Raw genomic sequence first — 14,208 nt, 5'->3', positions numbered from 1 at the left:
TCAGTGGCGATAACCTCTTCCATCTTCGATAGTAGCCTGTCTGGAGCTAACCCATCCATAACATTCAATTCCATTACACCACTTGTTGAACCACCACTTCTGTCATACAATATCATCTGTTCATTTGATGCCATGATCTCAATAATCTTTCGTGCTTCTGCTGCGGTTTTGTAATTCAAAGAACCACCAGCTGTGGCATCCAACATAATTCTAGTGCTCGGCCTCAAGCCATTACAGAATATTTGCATTTGGGCAGTGTCGTCATAAGCATGATTAGGACATCCGGCTAGTAAGTTTCTGAATCTCCTATAAGTGTCATGAAGAGATTCCCCCTCTTTCTGTTTGTAACCGGTGATTTCTTGCCTCTTTCTAAAGAACATGGCTGGGGGGAAATATTGTTCCAAGAAATTATCCTCAAGATCATCCCATGTGGTGATGCTGTCGGCGGGGAATGAAAGAAACCACTCCTTAGCATCATCTATCAAAGAGAATGGAAATAGCTTCAATTTCTTGGTTTCCTCAGACAAACCATCCACCTTCACTGTTTCACATAACTCAAAGAAATTTGTGAGGTGTCTATTAGCGTCTTCGTTATGTCTACCGGCAAAATGAATTTCCCTCAACTCTCGGTATAGAGCAGGACTTATTTCAAACTTATTGACTGTAACCGGTTGGTGATGAATGAGTAATCAAGCACGATTTCTAATTCGATTCCCATATTCTCCGAGAGTACGTTCTGGTGGTGGTGGGTCGGCCATTTCAGTAAATATGACACAATCACCCAAAACCACTTCTTCCACAACTAAATGTCTTTCCCTTTGTCTCCTTTCTCGAGCTGCCTTTTTATGTGCTTTCGCTGTTTTTTCAATTTCTGGATCAAAGATAAGTTCAGCAGAGGACTGGCCTCGCATACAAGGTTAGACAAACTGTGAGTACTGAAGAGTTAAAGAAAGATAAATAATTAAGTAAAAATAAGAGAGTTTTAAACCAAGAGTTTAAAATAAAGAAAAATAAATGATTAAGTAAAAACAAACAGTTTTAAAGCAAATTTTTTTTTTCAATAAAATTAAAGAAAAAATTTTATTGCAGAGCAAAAAATTTCAATTCAGTAAATAAATTAATTCAATAGTGATATGGCAGTCCCCGACAATAGCGCCAAAAACTTGAGAGCATTTCAGCAAATGTACTGAATCGTTGCAAGTAATAATAAAACGGTAGTACCGAGTGTCGAACTCAAGGATTGCGTTTTACTATTGAATTATATTTAGTTACTAAAATTGAACAAAAAGTTCCCAAGTTGATTGAAATAATAATTAAAATTGACAGCAGTAGTAAAATTGATCTTTTATAAATTGAGAAAAATGTCAGGGATGAGTTTCACTTCGAATCCAACCTTGGTGTCTAATTTGATCCTAGTTATTGAAATCCTTTATTGAATTATTACCGAATTCTCTTTATTATTCTTGCCCTAATGTCTTAGTGACAGAACCTTTAATTCCAAAGTAACCCCTAATTCCTTAGTAGATTTAAGATTAGAATTAAGCATTACCGTATAGAAATTCTCTTGTAAATTATTGCTTTGCAACTAATTTAATTGGTTTCATGACCTGCACCTATGTCTAGACTACAAATTCATGAATGTCTCATCTCAAGCATTCGTAAAGTCCACTTCCGTTTCAAAATACAAATCGTAGAACATTTTAATGTTGATCAAGCAATAAAAAGCATTAAGCACAGAGATGAGAAAAATAATTCAATAAACTCATTCATATAACTAGAAATCAAATCAGAAAAATAAGGGTTTCATCTGGTTACACTCATCCCTAACAAATAGGGTTTAGTTACTCATGACAGAGATACAAAAGATAAGGATTAAAGAAGAATTACAAGAATGATTCATGGATGATTCTTGATAAAACTGCTTCAATGGCGTTAGAAACGGCCGTCTTTGAGTTTCTATGCTAGGGCACAAGTCTCCCAAGTTCCCAAGAGTCAAAAAGATGCTTAAAACAGTAAAAATCTGCATTTTTATGGTTGCTGGTGCGGGTCGCGCGCCCCAGGCGCGCTTGGATGCGCTTCAGCGCGTTTGGACAGTAGCATATGCTGGAAAAAGCGCTTGACTTGCGCTTGGGCGCGCTCCAGCGCTCAGCATCTGCTGTCCGGTGTATATTGCATTTTTCTCCTCTTTCGAGTCTGAATTTGGTTCCGGTGTCGTCATGAAAGTTGTAGCTATGGAGCTTAGCTTTCATTTGCACTTGGTTTGACCCCAATTGAACATATACAACTCCAGATATGGCTGAAATACTCTACATATGTCATGTTGATTCCTCACCAAAATTCAGCAATGCACTAAAACAAAACGCAATGTAAAATTACGACAAATTCCTACTTAATCAACGAAATAAAAACACAAAACATTTTATCAACTCAAAGAACAAAAATCAACAAAATATATCAAATAAATCCTTAATTTAACTAATGATTGAGGATAAATAAGACTAAAATAGTGGGAAAATATGCATATGATGAAGAGTCATCAACAAGCTATAAGGACATCCTTGTAGGTTTGCATTCAATGCCTTCTAACTTTCTCATCAATGATAAAGACATGAGATTTAAGTTGGCACCTAAATCACAAAGAGTTTTAACAATAGTTAGTTTACCAATAATCCAGGGGATAGTGAACCTTCCTTGATCTTTTAACTTTCGAGGAAGCTTCCTCTAAATGATAGCATTGCACTCCCCAATAAGTGCAATTGTTTCTTCTTCTTTGAATTTTCTCTTTTTGGCCAACAACTCCTTCATGATTTTAGCATAAGTATGCACTTTCTCCAATGTTTTAGCAAAAGGAATGTTTATTTGCAATCGAGAAAAATCTCCAGGAACTTTGGAAATTGCTCTTCACTTTCTTTCTCTTCACTTGAGGGCACAATAACTTCACATAAGAAGGAGTGATTTGGTTATCCACATCTTTCAATAGTTGACTTGGTGACTTCTTCAAAATAAAACTTTCATCGATTAACATGGACGGTTGTTCTGTATCCTTCTTGACCTTTGTACCCTCAATTTAAACTTCGTCCATCTTTTCTTGCTCTGGTTAAGTTCCCACAACCTCTTTAGTGTTATTCTTTGGTGGTTTTGAAATATGTGGTCAAGTCACTTTTCCACCTTTCAAACTTATGGTCTTACAACTCCTATTCCTGGGATTACCAGTGTTATTACCAAAGAAACTCCCACTAGCTTTTTCTACTATATCCTCGGACAACAACCTAACTTGCATTTCTATGATTTTTCAAGGAGGCAGCTTGACTCTTGTTGAACTCCTATTGCTTCTCTCATGATGATTGAGCTACCTACATAAATTTATTGAGAGTTTCCTCCAATGATGGTCCTTTATTTTGTCATTGAGCTTGTTGATTGGAACATTATCCATCATTTTGAAACACATGAGCATTGATTTTGAAGGAATAAACAGAACATGTCATTGCTATACTCAAACAAAATTTTGTTAATTTGCATGTATAGCTTATTCAGCTTTCTTTTCATGGTAAAATGGGTATCACATTGATACAAATAGTGTTCAAGTTACTAACTAGTTTAAATTAAAAGGTAATTCTGCAAGTTTAGTTTAATTTGTTTTTTTTTTTTTTTAAATTTGCAAGACCCTTTTTCCTTTAAGATAAGACTTCTCTCTATCAATTTTATAGGAGTTAAGATTTTTTAAACATGATTACGATTTTAATAAATTAAAAAAAAAAAAAAAAAACTCAGTTATGTTTTGATTATATTGAGTCTATGATGGTGTTAAATATACTGTGTTATATATGAATATTGTGAATATGGATGTTCATTGAGTACATGATTTACGTGGAATAAGAACATTAGAAGATACTTATTAATGTATATGTTAAAGTGAGGGTTCAAAGTACTTGAGGGACATACACAAGAGTAGAATGATACTTTCTTTTATTTTTAATTTTTTCTTCGTCTCTTAAGTTCTCTAAACTTAAGATTTTTTAAAATTTCTTATATTTTATCTTGCTCTTATTTTGGTTAATTTTATAATACGTTATTAACACGAAACTCTACCATAAGAGTAATGACATAATCATCTTAAAGATTTTATTTTAAGAATATTTCTTCTTAATTTTCAAAAAAAAATATTTCTTATTATATTCTTCTCATTATTATATTTCTTGAATCTTTTATTTCATATCAATATTTTTTTTGTTTGCATATAAATTGTGTTAGAGCATATCCTTGACAATTGCAAAAGAATGATTTTCTTGGATCATTATATATGATGATTTGTTTTATAGTTCCTGAAGAATTAAGAGTTTAATAATCAAAATTATGTGAAGGATTGCAAAGATAATTTATGATATAGTTTGTGAAGAACTAAACAATTGATATTAAATCATATATGAAGAATTGCTCGAAAAATTAATTGTTCTCGATCACTCTTTATAAATATCTTTTGTGATACAATTATTGAAGAACTAAAAAATATAATATTCAATCATCCCTATTGAATTGTCCTAATTGGGAATTTTGGTATATGGTTCTTGAAGAATTAATAATTTAATAGTATGCATCATTTTAGGATTGCAAAAGGTGTTATTTTATTTGGATATTGTTTATGAAGATTTGCGAATGAGTTCTTGAAGAACTAAACTATTAGACCACAAATTATTAATCCAAATTGGAACAAAGGAAATTAAGAAAAAAATAATACACTAAAATATATTTTTAACGCCAATACACATTTTCTCAGCGATATAAAGGATAAGTAATGGAATATTATATGATGATAAATATATTATTTTTCTAACCTTATCTTTAGATGGTCAAATAGTGTAGCACATACATCTCTAAGTGTAGCAAATAACACTCTAAGTTTCCTCAATGAAGAATAATAAATACCTAATGTCTATATATCCTATATTTTTTATTTATACAATTGTTTAGTTTTCTCTAATTGAATATTGTATAGTATCATCACTATGAAAAAAACTCATGTTTTAATTAAAAAAATAGCTCATTTTTAATGAGATATATAAAATATTTTATAGTTATCTTTTAAAGTATTTATACTTCATTTTTTATATACAAATTTATTAAAACAGCCCCACAAACTAGGATGATGTCATTTCACTATTAATTTTCCTATATAAGTTTTTTTTATACATCTATACTATTCTAATCTTTCAAACAATCTCTCTTAATGGATGATCAATCTCTCTACAATCACTGCCGTATTAAAAACAAAATTGAAACTCTAATATTTACTTTTTTGATATATTTTGTTTAATAACTCTTATTATTGCATTGCACTATTGTGCCTTTTTATATTCTGAATTTGTAGTCTTCAAAATCTATTTTGCCGGTATATTTTGTTTAATGACTCTTTTTATTGCATGCACTATTGTGTTTCCTCCAATTCTGAATTTATAACAATTTAAATTGTTAATAATTTTTTTCTTCTTGTAACCATTTTCACACACCTTATGCAATTAGCGTTCGAATTGCAGGGCCGCCACTGTCTCAAGAAAACCTTCTGGATACGAAAGATTTTTCAAAATCCCACTTTATCAATTCAAAAGAAAACCTTTTTGCAACCCAATTATTTTCAAAGAAGTAGATAGAGTTGGAAAGTTCTTCTTCTACACAAATAGTTTTTGAGTAAGTGGTATTTTGTAACATATTCTACCTATTTGCTCATTTTCTCAAAATCTTAGTTGTTGTTAGTCAGAATATTATTTTTGTAGGCATATTTGATCTCATCTACGACATGAAAGTATAGTGGTCCCCAAAAGACAAAGAAGATTGTTCATATTCAGTTTCATAGTAGTGTTATTATTGTGTCTTTGGAAGATTTAGAACTATGTGTCGTTTAATAGATAAAAGAATAATATTTAATATTAGATTCATAAATTATTTGTTGTTTTTTTTTACATTGATGTTTTATGTTGTCAAAATTTTAAAAAATACTACCTATTTGAAGTTTTTGCATCTGTATTACTTCTACTCAACCATATATACACATACACTAATTATTTATGTGTCTATATCTATTTTTTTTGTTAATTCTCTTATTTAACATCTTATTTTACTTCATGCTATTTGTTTACATTCCATGCTATTTTTTTACACTCCACTCTGTATTATAATTTGGATAAAATTTTATCTTGTAGTGATATATATGATTAATGGGAATTATGAAATTTGAAGCTTGTGAGTTGCTGTTTGAGAAAAATGTAAAAATCATGTTTCAAATAAAATGTAGATAGGGCATATTAGGATGTGGTTGGGGCATTTTTAGGGGTCCTATTTCCAAATTTGGATAACACCTGATTGATTGAGATGGCAGTGATGATTTCATTTGAAAAATGAAGTTTTTTTTATTTGTTTAAAAGGAAGTTTGCTTGCAAAATTGTAAATGGAGCATATTAATTAGCCTTAATTTGTTGTTCTAAAAAGTGGATCATATTAACCTATTTGAAAATAAAGATAAAATAATTTTTTAGTTTATATAAAATTTTAACATTTTGTTTTTCGTCATTATAAAAAGATTCTTAATTTTTTACTCTTTAAATTTTTTTTTGTACACTTTTCATTTTCATAAATTATTTTTCCTCCACATAATTTCAATTGAGAAGTAATTTGTAATTTTAAATACTGTAAAATTATAAATAATTATTGTTTTAAAATCTTGTAAACATAATTGATCAAATCATAGAAAAAAAAAACAATCAAAATGTCTTTTAACATAGCCTTATTTGTATAACACCTGATTGATTGAGATGGCAGTGATGATTTCATTTGAAAAATGAAGTTTTTTTATTTGTCTAAAAGGAAGTTTGCTTGCAAAATTGTAAATGGAGCATATTAATTAGCCTTAATTTGTTGTTCTAAAAAGTGGATCATATTAACCTATTTGAAAATAAAGATAAAATAATTTTTTAGTTTATATAAAGTTTTAATATTTTGTTTTTCGTCTTTATAAAAAGATTCTTAATTTTTTACTCTTTAAATTTTTTTATTTTTGTACACTTTTCATTTTCATAAATTACTTTTCCTCCACATATTTCAATTGAGAAATAATTTGTAATTTTAAATACTGTAAAATTATAAATAATTATTGTTTTAAAATCTTGTAAACATAAATGATCAAATCATAAAAAAAAAAACAATTAAAATGCCTTTTATCAGAGCCTGGTTTCGATCCAGGGACCTGTGGGTTATGGGCCCACCACGCTTCCGCTGCGCCACTCTGATTAGTTTTGAAATTTAATCTTTTATTTCTAAGTTATTTGTGTATTGTACAAAACATGTCATTGATGTCAAATTATATCTAAATTTATTAATATTATAATATCAAATTATTACTAAAAATATAATGAAATATTAAAAGTCTAGTTTTATGCCAGGAAAAAAATTGAAACTCCAATATTTACTTTGCCGATATACATGTATTAAGTCAAAAAAATATTGTCTGAATGAGCTATTGGTATGAACAGTAAACAAAACTGAGTAAAGTCATGCTCCTATATACTATTGGGTTAGTACTTATGACCGAACAGCTACCAAAACAAATCTATTATGATATTTGACATTGTATTGACTAAAGTGCATTGTAGTACTTGTTTATATATATAGTTGAACTAAAAATCTAAAAGAATAAAGGAATTGAAAATGTCATTTTGTGATTTAAGAATTCAAAAGTGTTCAACAGACCCTTAGTTAAAGCAAAACAAATAGTTTGTATCCAAAAGGAAAATTAGAAGATGGGTAAAATTAAATGGAGAAAGAAAATAACCTAAGCATAAACATTTTCCATTGATGGGGTGAGAATTGAGAAACTATATTATATTAGAATTAAAAGACATAGATAAAAAAAGAGGAAAAATAGAAAATGATCTGATTTGACTCAATTGAAGAAGTCGCCAAGAGGTTACACAATCTCACACTTATCATTGATACTTGGGTGAGAATTGAGAAGCCTTGAAGGATTTAATATTGTCTAAGCGAAAAAACTTTGTATCTAAAGTGTGTTATCCACCAAAGTTTAAGAACGAATCAAAATAATGATTCTTAAGATAACATAACATGGGATGTATTTTGTTACCAATTAATCTGAATATACAAAGTTAGAAATTGAGGAGCACTAAAAGTTGATTGAAGTGAGAAAATAGTAAAATTATTTTCATGAGAAGCTTTTGTGTGTAGGTTCTCAACATATGTATATGATGATGTGTGAGATGCCAAAGCTAAATTGAGAAATAAAATGTGTGATATGAAATATAGAAGCATATGAAGGGTGTCACATAGGAATATAAGTGGTGTTGAACAAATATTATGATGTGACACATAAGTGTGTGATGTGTCGTTAAATAGAGTTGAATGTTTATTTTAATATATTATACTAGATGTTTGGAAATGAATTTTATATAAATATTATAAGAACTCTTGAACAGCTTTCAAAATCAAATTGATTAAAGAAGAAGTTTGACAAGAATTATGTACAAAGGGAAAAGATTTGTTTTGATTGAATATTTAAAGAATGGTATTTTAGTAAATCATGAAGCTTATATAGTAAAAGTACTAATATGGTTCTATATGAACAAATTATATTTGTTGTGTACTCCAATGGTTCTAAGTTCAATAAACGTAAAATAATATTGGTTTTAGAACTTGAGAAAATAATGGAGAACTAATTGGTCATGGAGTACTATATTTTAGTTCAGTTTTGAGACAATATGGAACATTGCTAATTGTACATATGTTGATATATATTTGTTGTCAATCTATTAACAATATATGGTTCTTCACCACACAAGGACATTAGAACAAAGTTAATCATATATTTTGTTACCTTAAGTATGCAGGTTATTTGTCTTATCCTCATAATGACATTTTATAATTACATGAGGCAAGTCAAGAATCCAATTTTGTTGAGATATGTTATTAATTGGTCTTCACCATTTCAGATATAATTGTCTTCACCATCAAAGATTAATTGGTCTTCACCATTTCATAAATAAATGTGTTATGCACTCTTTTTCCGTTCATTGTAGTTTTATTTCATTGAATTTCTTGGTAAAAATTTTAATGAGTCAATCTCCACGAAAAAGATGTTGTACTATTTTTCTTTTCACTAGAGTTTTTTTTTCATTGAATTTTTTCTAGTAAAGTTTTAATTAAGCATATCCTTAATAAACATCCAAAGAATAGTGTTATGGATAATATGAAGATGGATGTTCATTGACTACATTAGTGGCATAGAATAAGAACATTAGAAGACACCTATTGATGTATATGTTAATGTACATATTATTGTGGCTTTTTATATCATTGGAAACCTTTGTAATATAGACCCTTATTAATAGAGGGTTCAAGGCACTTGAGGGATATAAATAAGAATAGAATGATACTTTCATTTATCTCTAATTTCTTCATCATCTCTCAAAATCTCTAAACTTTAGCTTTTCTATAATTTCTTATATTTTATCTAGCTCTTATTTTAGTTAATGTTATAACACTTTGACATTTATTTCCATCAAAATGAGTTTAATCTGAAGCACACTATAAAATAAAAGAATCTCAAGCAATTAGACTTCATCACCACTCCACAATATTCCACTTTTGTAATTAAATATTTTAGGGTTATTAATGTTTTTAGTTGTTTATATAGAGCATATAAGCATTTTTAAAATTCAATAAGGTCTGAAAATCTGTTTAAAAGTGTACTTCTCTATTATTTTATGAAAATTTACAACACTATTTACTAGGATTTTATAAATAGATGGACAAGTTAACCTAACAACGAGCTTAAGTTCTATTTTGATATCTAACATGATTTTTTAAAAGATATGCATTATATTATATCATATTTTAATTCTATTTTAGAATAATACCTTTAAATATTTTAAACATTGGCGCAAAATAATATGTTTAAATTACAGAAAATGTTAGCAAATTTATGATGTAACAGAAACAAAAAAAACTTAATATTATAAGAGAAAAAATGGCATGTACCTTAAATTTAAACTAGTTTTACGCTAACAATAAAAATTGAATAAGAAGTAATTTTTTTTTTTTAAAAAAAAAACAGTTACAATATATGCATACATGACAAGATGATTGGTTCATGTTCAACGATGGTGTAAAATTATTTTACATTGTCAATCCATAATCATTGCACTCATATTATAATTATAATAATAATAGTAATAAAAAGTTATTTTATATTTAATTAGGTAATGCGGCCTAGTAGGCCTATAAGATTGTGTCAATAGTCTGACCTTTTTAACTAAAGAGTTTAATTTTTATACTTTGTCAGTGTAATTTATTTTTGCAAAATTGACACATCATGATCAATCATGTGAGTGACATTAGAAGTAGTTATCACAAAAGTCGAATGCCACTTATGATGTAATTGTTGTGATTAGCTGACGATAGGGGTGTACAGGACTCGGTATGTCCCGTAAGCAATAGTACGGGTCTGACCCGATCCCAAAAAAAATAAGGACAAGCTGGAAAAAGGACCGGGTGCGGGTTACCCGTCCCATCCCAAATTAATTTAAGGACAAGTGATTATTTTTTTATTATTATTTTAGGTTATTATTAGTTCATCATCTCTAAAAAAATTAATCAGTAACTTTATAATTTATAGTTTGTTAAACAATAATATGAATTACTACTCTTAAATGAATTGACAAGTGGTAATCATATGTGACTTGTTATGAATTTTTGTGTGTTTAATTGTTTTTTCTAAAAAGAAATTTAAGGATTACTATTTGGCGTCTCGTCTTGGAACCAACCGGGTCTCATCTTTATTTCGTTTCGTTCGTAATGAACCTGCAACTCATCGAGTTTGATCGGGTTAAGGGACGGGTTAAGGTTTAAAATTTGACCCGATTGGAACTGAAAAAGAGACACATCAAACCTGTCATTTGTACACCCTAACTGACGATGTAAAAACTATGTACACTGATATTATATATAAATTAAATTCTTATCTAAATATGCTTTTAAAAAGCTTTGACCTAGTTATATAAGAAAAAAACCTGACTTGACCTAGGTCTGTCGTAGGCTCGACAATAGACCCATGTCGATCGACTTAACATATTTCCACTAGTGCTATAAAGCAAGCTTTTTAATTTGTTGGAAACAAAAAACTAATACGAAAGAAACAAAACACTAAGGGCTCATTTGATGCGCATGATAAGATAGAGATATGATAGAATATAAAATATGATAATGATAGAATAAGATAGTGACATAATAAACATTATCATATTCTCATGTGTTTGATTCGCACATAATAACAAACATTCTAATTAATATTATTTTATCAATTCATGTATTTAAAATACACATCATTATGACATGATATAATATATATTATATTTAAATAATAAATAATCATTATATACTATTTTTTTCAAATAAACTTACACAATTCTTTTAAAATTTATAAATTAACAAAAGATACTTAAAAAAAAATTAAATAACTATTGATTAATTTTTATATTAAATAACTATATTTTATTTGTTAGATAAAATCAAGATATATATATACATATAAATGAAAAATATACCCTTGCAAAAAATTATATATTTTTTAAAAATTTAAACTAAATTAAATTTCTTATAATTTTGAATAATATTAATTTATTAGAATAAATAAAATGACAAAACTACTCTGATCATAAATCATACATATATATATATATATATATTTTAAAATTAATTACTAATATTTTAATTTTAAATTTAATATCAAATTATATTATTTTTATTTTTATTTTACTAGATTTCAATTGTGTATATTTTAAATTATATTTTATAAAGACAACTAAGTAAATTACTATTTTTATTATATCATGTTGGTTTCTAACCTAATTCACTCATCTAAGATAAGAATTACAAATACACAGACAACATAAAATTCAAAAATACTTTATTATATCTTGTCAGTTCATTAAACACTAGATTCAAACGGTATAATATAAATATATTTTATATATCTCTTGTCATGTCGATTAAACGTGCCCTAAATTTTGCATCTCACATAAAATTCAAGCAACATCTGGAATATGAAAATGCGTCATAATTCTTTAAACAAGAAGTCATCCTCAGGAAGTTAAATGCAGCTTTTTATAACAAATAATACGTGAGATTAATTGCAGTAGTTATATTGAAAGGAAAGTTCTGTAAGTATATATTACTCTATCTGACTTTTGGAATTCAAATGCATGATGGATGACCGGATTTGCAACTACTCTACTTTCTAAGAGATGGACTGATCAATATTTTTTAAAAACTTTAAAGACTCTAGCTTTATAAACATGGTATATCAAACCTTTTTTTTTTTTTTATGGAAAAAGTTTAGATGGGTTGAGTTTCAGAGGCTCATCAGGGTCAGAGAAGACCTCAAGGCTCCTCACACCAAAGAGGTCCTCACATCAGTAGTTGGAGTTGAACCTACAACCTTGTGCGATGTATATTTAACCATTTACGCAAGAAGTGTGCACCAACCCATCAAAATGTTACTCCTCAAATTTGATGGTAATTAACTCTATACATGAGCCACCCAATGAAGTAAATCTATTTAGTTTTACGATTTTAAATTTATATTCAATCTTATTTTATAATTTTACTATTGTATGTCTTAGGTGTGTTTTTTGTAACTATTGTAGATGTTTGGCTCTGCTCCTGTATTTTCTAATTTAACTCATTTGGAGATTGTCTTTGGAAGAGGTATTGGCTGGTTACCATCTTAGCTTTTTCTCAATCACTTTTCCTGAATGCCTCTCTTTGCTGTTTAAAAGATGTAGTATTACCAATTATAGGGGGAAGACATATGAGTTGCAATTTGTACAATCTGTTTTGTTGATTTCAACATCTTTGTAGAGCATGACAGTATGCAGTGCACCTTCCTTGAATCCTCAGGAAAAGCTTGAAATGCTGAATGAATTACTGGCATTCCCAAGGAGCTTTACAACATGTGAAGTTTATTTTGAATGATTATTGTTTGGTTAGCTGCTAGTTATTCCTATATGATTGCTTTTGTATTTGGTTTCTACATAGCATAATGCAGGAAATGGTTTATGATGTTATGCGTTTTATTTTTGCTCAAACAAGCCATTTTGTTGTAGCTTCAAATGTCTAAGAACACTAAACTAAAACAGTTACCAATTAGCTCAATTTGCATCTCTAATAAACTGAAGTATTATAATTATAGTTTCTTGAATGATCTTCTGAACTCAATCTTCTAAGGTAAGCTTTTAAAGGTCGTCTTCTTAGTTTGTTTGAACATTCAACCTTGAGAATGCTTTTTCAAAAGTAAAAATGTAGCACCCCTTTCTATTAACATTTTTTTCCTATTTATTTAGCTAAATTGTGTAATATGTTGCAAAGGATAAGTTACATGATGTATTTTAATGTATAATATAGAGGTTAGACTACATTAGTGTGCTAATGTAGGTTAGTCTATTTTAGAAGGTTTCCTACCAAAAAGGGATGAAATGTTCTTTGCTGTGCTAATGAAGGGTACCATAGAGTAGAACATGCATTAACTTTAAGGAACAACTTTTTTCAAAATAGAGTATATATATATATATATATATATATATAAGGAACTATTAATGTAAACTCTTTTAATTACACAAGACCTTTCCAATATATACATAATGTGGTTCCTGTGAGAGTTGTCTTACCTAGCTTCTTCTCTTTATCCAATTTCTCATGTCAATGCCTTGCTTTGTTTGTACACATTTCATAAGATGCCTCATCTTTTGCATGACTCTTTCTCCGTTGGCCTCTTGTAAAATATGAGTAATTTATGTGTTTCTTGTGTCTCTAATGAAATCACACACCTTCCTATTTATAATGATGTTGCAATAATTACATTCAATGTCTAGGAAATTGTATTGACTAGGACTACTAACAATTAGTCTAGGATGTTGCACAATCAAGGAATAATTAAAACATAAACTGAACTTTAACACCTCTATTCATACAAGATCATCCTTCACGAATTTCTCAGTCTAAGGAGCTATCACATGGAAAGAGAAAACATGTGAAATTACTAAATACTATATTACTAATGTCATGAATATAAAAATGCGAACTTGTAACAATATAAAGCTGATAGAACTTATTTCTTAACATGTACAGAGTGATAATAAAACAGTGTAGTAT

The 14,208-nt window shown here is 28.7% G+C and overlaps 1 protein-coding gene across 1 annotated transcript in view; it reads right to left on the bottom strand.

The window, feature by feature from the left end:
* The window catches only part of LOC101499648 (pentatricopeptide repeat-containing protein At1g06143-like), a 17,103-nt gene continuing 2,895 nt past the window's right edge, over positions 1-14,208 (bottom strand). The window contains exon 2 of the mRNA XM_073366447.1: positions 1-99. Within this exon, the coding sequence (XP_073222548.1) occupies positions 1-99 (99 nt within the window). The remainder of the gene's footprint in view (positions 100-14,208) is intronic.

This window comes from Cicer arietinum, chromosome 3 (assembly GCF_000331145.2).
Source record: "Cicer arietinum cultivar CDC Frontier isolate Library 1 chromosome 3, Cicar.CDCFrontier_v2.0, whole genome shotgun sequence".
Lineage (NCBI taxonomy): Eukaryota > Viridiplantae > Streptophyta > Magnoliopsida > Fabales > Fabaceae > Cicer > Cicer arietinum.
This window is presented reverse-complemented; position numbering and strand designations above follow the sequence as displayed.